This window comes from Fulmarus glacialis, unplaced genomic scaffold (genome assembly GCF_000690835.1).
Source record: "Fulmarus glacialis isolate BGI_N327 unplaced genomic scaffold, ASM69083v1 scaffold43942, whole genome shotgun sequence".
Classification (NCBI taxonomy): domain Eukaryota; kingdom Metazoa; phylum Chordata; class Aves; order Procellariiformes; family Procellariidae; genus Fulmarus; species Fulmarus glacialis.
The window spans coordinates 1-9,894 of NW_009200554.1; the positions used below are offsets into that span (position 1 = coordinate 1).

Genomic DNA, 9,894 nt, shown 5'->3' on the forward strand with positions numbered 1-9,894 from the left:
GGGGAACCGTGAGCGGCCCCGCGGAGCCCGGCCTTGCTCTGGAGGGTGAAGCTTGCTCGGGTGTAACGAGCCCGTGCCCCTGGGTCACCGCATCACCGGGGGTGGTTTCGCGTTTTGGTAGCCCTGCCTGTAATGTCAGCGTGGGTGTGGGTGTGGGAAGGCAGCCGGGTGCGTGAGCGCACCTTTTGGGGAAAAAAAACGGCCGGTGGGAGGTCTGTGGACAAAGGGAGCTCCAGCTTCTTGCCTGTGGAGACGAGGCAGATTGAGCTGCTTGATGCTTCGGAACCAAAATACAGTCAGGGAATGTCTTAGAGTTGTGGAGTGAGGTCTGGCGATGGGAGCGGGGTCCTATGCACGAGCACTTCAGTGTGCCATCTTACCGAGAGCTTTTCTCCTTCGGTCTTGACTCTCACGTCCCACCAGAGAGGTAGAGGTGAGCATTCCTTCCCTCTGAGGTAGGGTCTGCAAGGCTTTGTTAACGCCTCTGCACGTGGAAAGGTGGTTTTGCTCCCTGGATACTGTAGAGTCCTCCCCGCGTGCAGTGGGAAGCGTAGATGTTGCTTGCTTGGCAGTAAACCAGAGACATCTCTTGAAGAGCTGCCCGCTTAGGTGTCTCCAGTACTGGTGCACAAGGACTTTGGGCCAAGCACCGGTGATATCCTGAGCTTCATTTTACCTTCCTTCAGTTTTCCTTGGTGGTGCTTCTCTCCTTCCTGGGGAGCACATTAGTCTAAAGAGAGAAGGTGGAAGCCCCGAAGGTGCAAATGCTGCTCCTGGAGCTGTGGCCAGTAGAGATGGGCGTGAAGAGGGAAAAGTAACCTAGAAAACAGAATCGCAGCAAAGACAGCCCGTGTGGGCAGTCGCATCCTTTCTCGTACGGGGTTCTGGGATCTCTCAGAAGTTCGTCCCCTCCCTCTCAAATCCCCCCTGCACACTCGGATACGCTGCTGACCGCGTTCCCCCTCCTTGCCCTAGCAGCTCCTTGGCCACTGACGATCTGCACTGATTTCTCTCCCTGGTAATTGCCTCACAAAGTCATCACCGTCTGTTGTCCCTGTAGATGCCTCACTCTAGAAGGTACCGCTCGTCGGAGCGCAGCAGCCGAGGCAGCTATCATGAGCGCTACAGAAGTCGCAAACACAAGAGACGGCGGACACGGTCACGATCGAGCAGCAGCGAGCGTGACCGTCGGCACCGTCGGGAAGACAGTTACCATGTTCGATCCAGGAGGTGAGTCTGCAAAGATGAGGCGGGACCGTGAACCCTGCGGTGTTTCTCCAGCTCGGACAGAGGCAGCTGTGGTCAGCCCAACTTCTGGGTGGCGTGGGCCCTGTGCTCTCGTGTGCTCTGAGCTGTAACTTCCCAGGCGGTGTTCGTAATCGAACCCCCTCGGCTTGCTTCCCTTCCCTAGCTACGACGACCACTCAGCAGACAGGAGGGCCTACGACCGGCGTTACTGTGACAGCTACCGGCGGAACGATTACAGCCGCGAGCGAGGGGAAGCCTACTATGAACCCGAGTACCGTCATTCCTATGAGTACCGACGCTCCCGGGACCGTGAGGGCAGCTACCGGAGCTGCAAAAGCAGCCGGCGTAAGCACAGGCGGAGGCGGCGCCGCAGCCGGTCCTTTAGTCGCTCCTCATCGGTGAGTATCCTGCTGTGCTGGGCCTCCCCTGTAACCTTTCTCTCCCAGGTGGCGAGCTGGGTAAGTAGAAAACTCACTTTCTAACGCTCTCTCGGACTCAGCTTGAGAAATGCGTAGAAAGCCTTTGATGCAGACAGCAGTTCCTGTCCACCATCCTGATGCGCCTCGGCAGCGGCTGCCCTGTGCCAGCTGGGCACAGGCGGCTCAGACCCTCTCTTAGTGTTGCCCGCTCGGAGGTGGGAGGAGGACAGGCGTGCCTTGCGAGGCTGGCGTGTCCCCCGGGGTGGTGCTGCAGTCCTCAGCTCCTTTATCCCTGCAGAGTGCTGCTTTTGTTCGGTGATGCTCATTAAGAGCTGTCTAGGAACCCCAGCCGAGCAGTCTTTTGTGCGAGGTTTGTACAGCAAACGTTCAGCTGATCCTGGTCCCAGAGAGCTCGGTCTGCCTGCGACAGGCGGCTTGGTCCCCGTGGTCCCTGTTTCGGGCCTGTATTCTGTGGCAGGAAGCCCCCCCGTCTCTGAGGGTTAGGTCCTGCGTCAGAGCAGGATCCTTCTGGGTGGGCCCAGCTGACGTGGGATGTCGTGCGAGGGGCTTTGCAAAGGAGTAGAGCTTGTGGACCGGTCAATTCAGGTGGAGGCAGCAACCATCACAGGCTCTTCCCGGCAGTGTCCCTGGCTTTCTCTTCTTGTCTGTTCTGCTGTTCACTTTCCACTTCTGTTAGACCCCAGACACGTTCTCTGCTCTGTGTGTGGAGCTCTCAGTGTTGTCTGGTCTGTTCTGGCTGTGTGTCCAGGGATGGGATTGTGGGCTGGATTCGGGTCCCAAGTCTGCTGGCCGGTTGCTCCCAGGTGTGGGGATACTTAGCTGAAGAACTGAAGGCAGGAATTTTCTCTTCTCTGGCATAAACCTCTTATCTGCCTCATCCCAGGCTGTCCCTATTCCCTGTTGGGCCTCTGCTTCTCTCCTGGAAGTTACTCCTTCCAGGATCAGCTTCTTTGGGGGAGGGTCTAGGAAGACGTGTCACATCTTCCCCCAGGCAGTCACTCGTAAATTCTCTCTGGTTTTGGATGGATCGTTGTACCGAGAGTTGCTTCTGAAATCTCTGAATTCATCTTTTTCCGAGTGTTGGGGCTGGGGGAAGCTATGTGGGTGGTTGTTGGAGTGGGATGGGGAGTGCCTGTGTGGGGCAGCCTGGCCCTTTGCTCGTGCAGGACTTCCCAGCACCTTCTGCTGCCTTTCCTCAGTGGCTGCCGTGGGGCTGAAGTGAGCCTCTCCCCGTGGCCACTGAGCGCCCGGCTGCAGAGTTGTGCTTCGGCGTGCTCTCTTGGCCTTCTCCAGGACGCGAAGGCCAGTGCCGTTCCTCTCCAAGCCCCCCTGGGAGCGAGAGCAGCTGGCCCCTTCCACTGCCCCTCCGCTAGCCCTTGTTCTGACCGTCTCTGCTCTCACACTGGTTCGGGTGGGGCTGTTTGTAGGTTCTTTTTTTTCTTTTTTTTTTTCTTTTTTTTTTTTTTTTTTTGCTACAACGAAAAGCAAACTGTTTTTTTCTTTTCTGAGCTAGTGTGTTGTATCTTGACATGTTCCCTTGCAATATCCCTATCGTTATATATTCCTCTGTGCCGTATGAATTGGCTGGGAATCTCCTCCTGCAACCCCTCCTCAAACAACCATGTGAATTTCCAAACCAACCAATGCGTGACGCTGGCTGCTGCGCTGGTTTGAAAATCTGATTGGTGAATGATGAATTCCCTGTCTGCCTGGGCCAGCAGCGGAGTCGACAGAGCAGCAGAAGGGCCAAGAGTGTGGAGGACGACGACGAGGGGCATCTGATCTATCGCGTCGGCGACTGGCTACAAGAAAGATGTACAGCCAAATCGTAACATAATTTAGCTCTCTAGTTAAGCTCCCATCGCAGTCGCAGATCTGTCTTATCTTTCTGTTTCATTTTATTTTCATTGTTTATTAAAGAGAAACCCTCTCCTTTTCCTTCCCCTTTTGTTAAAGCTACGTTTATATTTTGTATTGTTACTGAAGTGCCAGGGAACTAGGGCAGTTGCCTTGTGCAGCCGGTGTCAGCCTTCCGCTGCTCCGGTCTCTCAAGCTGTGTGCAGGTTAGGTGTTGCAATGCATTCTCCTCTGCCTTGTGTATGCGCTGCATCCAGGTCGTGCTCACTCTCTCACCTGCCTTCCCCTCTTTCTCTCCCTCCCAGATGAGATTATTAGCACCTTAGGGGAAGGCACGTTCGGCAGAGTGGTGCAGTGCATCGATCACCGGAGGTACGTCTGCTCCTGGGAGAGGGAGGGACGTGGTGGTGAGGGAAAAAGAGAGACCGCAGCTGGCGACAGAGCCTTTCGTGTTTAATGTGGGAGCCTGGGGGTGAAAATGAGTCTCTTGGTTTCCAGCGTTCCTCTGCTGGTCTGGGCACTCGCCCCTGTGTTGGAGAGGGGTCGGGGGGAGCCTCAGGGCTGTTTGTAGGGAGGGAAAAGGCACTGCTTTGGCAGACACCCCTTAATAATGGCTGCCTTCTGGCTTGAGCCAGGGTGGTGGAGGGCTGTGCTGCACAACTCGCAGGATAAGGCTGGATCAGAAAGGCTCTTTGACCCAGCTCAAGGGTGATCTTGCACTTTCTTCCTGTTTCTCCCCAGGGGTGGTGCACGTGTTGCTCTCAAAATCATTAAAAACGTAGAGAAGTACAAAGAGGCTGCTCGGCTAGAAATAAACGTGCTGGAGAAAATCAACGAGAAGGATCCCGAGAACACGAAGTGAGTTGCCTTAGCACAGTTGCAGGGATGGGCTGAGAGAGAGGTACTTGATGTGGTGTAAATGAATTCATTTGTAGCTAGTTTTTGGAGGCATACTGGCTTTCTATGGGATACAGACTGAGCAAGGAAAGGAGGAGCCTGGTGCGGGAATAACATAGCTGAGTGGTGTGTGCAGATCTGTCTCGAATCGGAATTTTTCTCTCAGTCTTTGCGTCAGGATGTTTGACTGGTTTGACTACCATGGCCACATGTGCATCTCCTTTGAACTGCTGGGGCTCAGCACCTTTGATTTCCTGAAGGACAACAACTATCTGCCTTACCCCATCCACCAAGTACGGCACATGGCCTACCAGGTGTGCCAGGCCGTGAAATGTAAGTGTTCACTGCTCTTCTCTCCGCTGGTCCTTGACTGACCTGGAGAGCTGTGAAGCTCCCAACATCCGTGCCAGTTCTGCAACTGGTGGCCCAAAGCAGCGAGTTTTTGCTGCGGTGCCGCTGTGCCAGTTCTGAGACTGAGCCTTCCTGCCCCTCCAGCGGTGAATGCTTGCTTGGAATTAATCCTTTTTCTTTTCCTGATTGTAATGTTTTCCAATGCATGTGGGCTGGCAGTAGCTCAGGGCACTTCAGCATCCACCTCCACGCACACATTCTGGTGATAGATACGATAAATCTTTGTGCTTCTCCCGAAGCATCTTGCCCTGGACTAGCCTGACTGTTCACACCTGGCTCTAAATGCGGGCTAAACTGGTGCCAGCATGAGCAAACTGAATTAATGATGTTCGCTCTTTGGGTGGGTGCAGCCTCGCTTTGCTTCTGTTTGGTCACCCTGACTCTGTTTGCTTCCTCAGTTCTGCATGACAATAAACTCACTCACACTGACCTCAAGCCAGAGAACATCCTCTTCGTGAACTCTGACTACGAACTCTCCTATAACCTGGAAAAGGTAACAGCGCTGCCATGTGTTAGAGGTCTTCTCTTGGGTTCTTGGTATCCCTGACCTTATCAGCAGTTGGGAGGAGTCAGAACGCGGCCCCAGGAGACACAGAGTTGACTAAGAACGTTCACGCATTTGTTCAGGGCCTATATCCTGCATGAACGGCCTGTGTAGTCTATAAGTAAGCCATAGGGACCACAGGCTTACCTGTGTGATGGTGAGAGTTTGTCTGGGGGCTGTGCTGCGGGGCTGAGCCAGCACTAATGTACCCTCCGAAGCCTTCCCCTCCCGTGGTGCTCTGTGGCGAAGCCTCAGCTGTTTAGGGAAGGGGCTAAGTCTGCATCTCGAAACTCCTGCGTAACTGATACCGTTCTCCCTCGCAAAGAAGCGGGATGAGCGGAGCGTGAAGAGCACGGCCATCAGAGTGGTGGACTTCGGCAGTGCCACGTTTGATCATGAGCATCACAGCACGATTGTCTCTACCCGGCATTACCGGGCCCCTGAAGTCATACTGGGTAGGTACCGCTTGGTCTTTCTGCAGAGGCAGGCGTTCGCCTCGAGGGTACTGGGTGCTGCCTGCTGGATTAAGGAGCGTTTTGCCTCCACATCATTCAGCAGCTGTCCTGGGTTTACCCAGGGAGATAAGTGCTTTATTTAACATCCTCTACTCTCTATTTCCTGGGAGGGTCAACAACTTACAAGTTGGTGTTTTGGCATTGCTACCAGCAGTATATTGCCACCAGTGTATCAGGAGCCTGGCTGGAATGGGAATTGTTTTTCCAATTGTTTGTTTTTAAAAGGGCAAGGGAGAGGGATTTGGAATCTTAGGCCATAACTGGATCTTTTATTTAAAAAACATTGTTTTTTAGAGCTTGGCTGGAGCCAGCCCTGTGATGTGTGGAGCATTGGCTGCATCATCTTTGAGTATTATGTGGGTTTCACCCTGTTTCAGGTGAGAACTGTATGCTGTATGGCTACCTCACAACTGATGAAAGAGGATGCTGGCTGTTGCCCAGTACAGCCGGGAGCCTCTGGGACTGATGGGGTTCCCTCCATCACTGCAGTCTTGTAGAGACGACCGAGGTGTTGCCCAGCAAGGGGCTCTGAACTGGGGAACACCCAGGGCTGGAGGTAGAACGACTGGAATCTGTTCCATGCCTTCCCTTTACATTTCTCTCTCTCAGACACATGACAACCGGGAGCACCTGGCCATGATGGAGAGGATCTTGGGGCCAATTCCTTCTCGGATGATCCGGAAGACGAGGTGAGCAAGGCCGGCTGGGCACCGCAAGCTTGCCAGCTCTCTCCTGCTTCACGTCTAGTTGTTCTCTCTGAGGGATTGAGCTTTGAAGCTGCCTGCTGAGCCAGTTGTCCGTGCCGCTGCAGTCTCCTGAGTAGCGTGTGCTGCCAGGGCTGGTGCACTGCTGTCGCTGCAAGACGTTTTATGCTTGGGTGTAACCTGTTCCCACCTCTTACTCTGACAGGAAACAGAAATATTTCTACCATGGCCGTCTGGACTGGGACGAGAACACCTCCGCTGGCCGCTATGTTAGGGAAAACTGCAAGCCGCTGCGGGTAAGGCGGGGTGGGAAAGAGCATCTGGCTGCTTTATCCTTTTCTCATTGCAGAGTCTTATAGTGCCTGCCCCAGTTGTGAAGATTCTTCCTGTGGGCAAGGTTGGGCCACCGAAAGGGTCAGACCAGTGTCTTCCCGAAGGAGCCTTGGCTGTCCCAGACATAAACTAGGAAGACTGCATCAACCTGAGCTTAATCTGAAGTGGAGGAGAAGGAGGAGGGCATGGAGACCTCAGGAAGTGCCTGGGAAAGATGGGGAGGGCAGGGTGTGGAAACTCGGCAGTTCCACACCTGGTAAAGCGGCCCAGAGTTCAGGTCTAGGATGAGTGATGGTTGAACAAACCAGTCTTCCCCCAGCTTAGCCGTTCAGCCCAGGGAATGTACTGTGATGGGACAGGGTGCAGTGTCCTTGGCCGTAACCTCTCCTCTCCGTCTCCCCAGCGATACCTGACCTCTGAGGCTGAGGACCATCACCGCCTTTTCGACCTCATTGAGAGCATGCTGGAGTACGAGCCGTCCAAGCGCATCACCCTGGCCGAAGCCCTCAAGCACCCCTTCTTTGACATGTTGGAGATGGAGCCGAGCACAAAAATGTGGGACTCTAGCAGAGACATCAGCCGGTGACGCCACAGGTGCCAGCCTGCCCTCAGATTCTAGCCCCCGTGGAGGCCTGTGTGATTTCTATTCAGACACTTGGTGCTTTTTTTTTATACATGAGAAGAACTCCCTGGACACGTTTGTAAAGCTGTTAATATGTGAGATACTGTAAATAGCCCATATTCTATATCGGCCTCTGAGCACCACAGGCCCGACCTCCTGCTGTTGCTGCTGCCGTTATCGTGAGGCGAGGGGGCCTGTATGTCCATATTGTAAATACCTCTGTTCACGTGTTGCTTTGTCTCCTGTTCTCTCCTGCCCTCCTCGGTGTAAATACTCCAGGACTCGCAGCTCTCTGTAGCTTATCTGTTTCCTTGTAAGTTATGAAACTGGTGGGACTGCATGGGAATTATTTTTTGGATCAATGTCATAGCCCATCCCCACACCAGAGTTTTATAAGAATTTTGTACAGTCTTTGTGAAAAATAAATATGAAGTGAATAAACCACCTGGTCTGGGTTTGGACCAGCAGCAGCCCCTCTTGGGGCTGTTCTGCAGGTCGGTTGTGCTCCTGATGTGCAGTGGCTGTATGCTGCGCCCTGCAGAGGGAAGGAAGGCGCATCCTCTTGTGGGATGAAAGGTACTTTGTGGTCCAGGAAACTTCAGTAATGAATCCAGCTCTATCCACCCACACTACTCCTCCCAAGCTTGGATGCTGGCCTAGTGTCTGAGCTTGCACTGGGCACGAGCTGCTTTTGGCTCTCTGAGGGCTGCAGCTGGACCTGAGCAGATTCTGGTGTGGGGGGCAGCGAAACACAGGCTAGCCCCTTCATCATGCCCTGTAATCAGTATTGAGGTGGAATATAGAAAAAGGAGGACGGTGGGTACTTAAAGATACGTGTTCTCTTTACTAGAGAAACCTCTTGCTCCCTGGACAGGGTGGAGCACTGGCTACTGGTGATGGCTGTTGGAACACGGGTGTCCAGGTGCCCACATTTGGCTGTCAAACACATACCCCAGTGTCTGTCTCTGCCTTTTTGGCTCTTACCAGCTCTGCAGTGAGGCTGGAGGCTTGGCTTGGACTTTTCCATGGGAATTGCTGGGGATGTTTCAGACCTGATGGCAGCTCTGCGTAGATGCTTTGCCAGTGTGTCTGGGAGAGTCTTGCTCACGGTCTGTTCTGCAGGAGCTTATCGCTTTGCTGTGGCACCATCTGTCTGTGGCAGAGTGTGTCCTGGCTCTGGTAGACTGTCATCATGCAGAGGGATAAAGGAAAAGTCTGGCTTCACCTGGAGTTAGTGTGGGGGAGTCTCAGGAGGGATGACATTGAATCATCTTCATGAGCTTGTGATCCTAACTTAAAGAGTTTGGGCTGGAAGCTTTCGCCTGCCTCCTGTTTGGCTAGGCAGCAGCCAGCCAGGTGGTGTGTGCCAGGGAACGAGAGCTGGGGAAGACCATGTCCTGCTGCGTGTGTAGCCAGCCCCCAGGTAAGTCTGGAGGAGAATTAGATTGACCAAATAATACCTGCGGTCTGTCTCAAACTTAAAAAAAAACCCAACACATTTAGGTGTCCAAAACCTCAGCTTTTACCTTCCCAGCAGAGAGCACGGCTCAAGGTGCCAGCTGTCTGCGTTGAAGTGGGAGCTCAGAGATTTGTGTGTAACTTTGTAAGTCCATGTTCAGAGACTAAAGAATATTTTCAGCAGAGAGGTGCAGTTGCTGCTAAGCACTGAGAGCTGGGACAGGAACTAGAGGCAGGTACGGATAGATGTCCTGTGCCGCTCTCGGGATGCCAAGGAATCCCTGTTTGGGAGAGGGTGTCGGTATGCTGTCCAAGTGCAGCTGATAGTTGATGGAATCAAGGATCCCTATAAATAACTGGTCCAGGAGACACAAAAGTTAAATTCCCCAAACTGCTCATCGTGCCATGAATTCTTCCCTGACCGTTTTACTTCCATGGAGTCTGCTGTACGGCTGGTTCGGGTGAGCTCAGTGAAACAGCTCACTTCCCCAAGGGGAAGCCTGGGGGGTTCCACACAGGCCGGAGGCGAACAGCACCGCAGCCGTCCCGGTAAGAGGCGGGAGCCCAGCCGAGGCGCTTGGACGTGAGGCCTCAGGGGGACCCGCAGGAGGGGCCTGCTGTGGTAGTAGGCCTGGCTGAACGGAGCCGTCGTTGGATAGAGAAGCCGGGTCTGGGCGGGGGACCCGGAACCCGGGTGGGCATGAGAGACCTGGGGGGACATGGGAGACCCGGGGGGACATCGGGGCCCAGCGCTGGGATGGAACACCGGGAACCCGGGGGGACGCGATGGGGCCCGCACGGTGGGGAGGCCTGGCCCCGGCCCGGCGTTGCCATGGGCCCTCTGTTGCCATGGGGACGCGCTCCC

General features: G+C 54.3%; 1 protein-coding gene across 4 annotated transcripts; it reads left to right on the plus strand.

Moving 5' to 3' along the window:
- The first annotated feature begins 868 nt into the window (after positions 1-868).
- Positions 869-8,008, plus strand: CLK2 (CDC-like kinase 2). Of its 4 annotated transcripts, XM_009573641.1 has the most exons (13): positions 1,061-1,230; positions 1,412-1,646; positions 3,407-3,503; positions 3,851-3,917; positions 4,287-4,403; positions 4,609-4,775; positions 5,252-5,346; positions 5,723-5,852; positions 6,207-6,289; positions 6,522-6,601; positions 6,822-6,912; positions 7,353-7,543; positions 7,657-7,958. In XM_009573641.1, the coding sequence occupies exons 1-12, from the start codon at positions 1,061-1,063 to the stop codon at positions 7,533-7,535; spliced, it is 1,515 nt and encodes a 504-aa protein (XP_009571936.1). In that variant the 3' UTR covers positions 7,536-7,543; positions 7,657-7,958. The 4 variants fall into 4 exon arrangements, with proteins under 4 accessions (XP_009571939.1, XP_009571936.1, XP_009571935.1 ...); XM_009573644.1 differs by having other exon boundaries at positions 869-1,230; positions 3,410-3,503; positions 7,353-8,008; XM_009573640.1 differs by having other exon boundaries at positions 7,353-8,008.
- Positions 8,009-9,894: the final 1,886 nt, after the last annotated feature.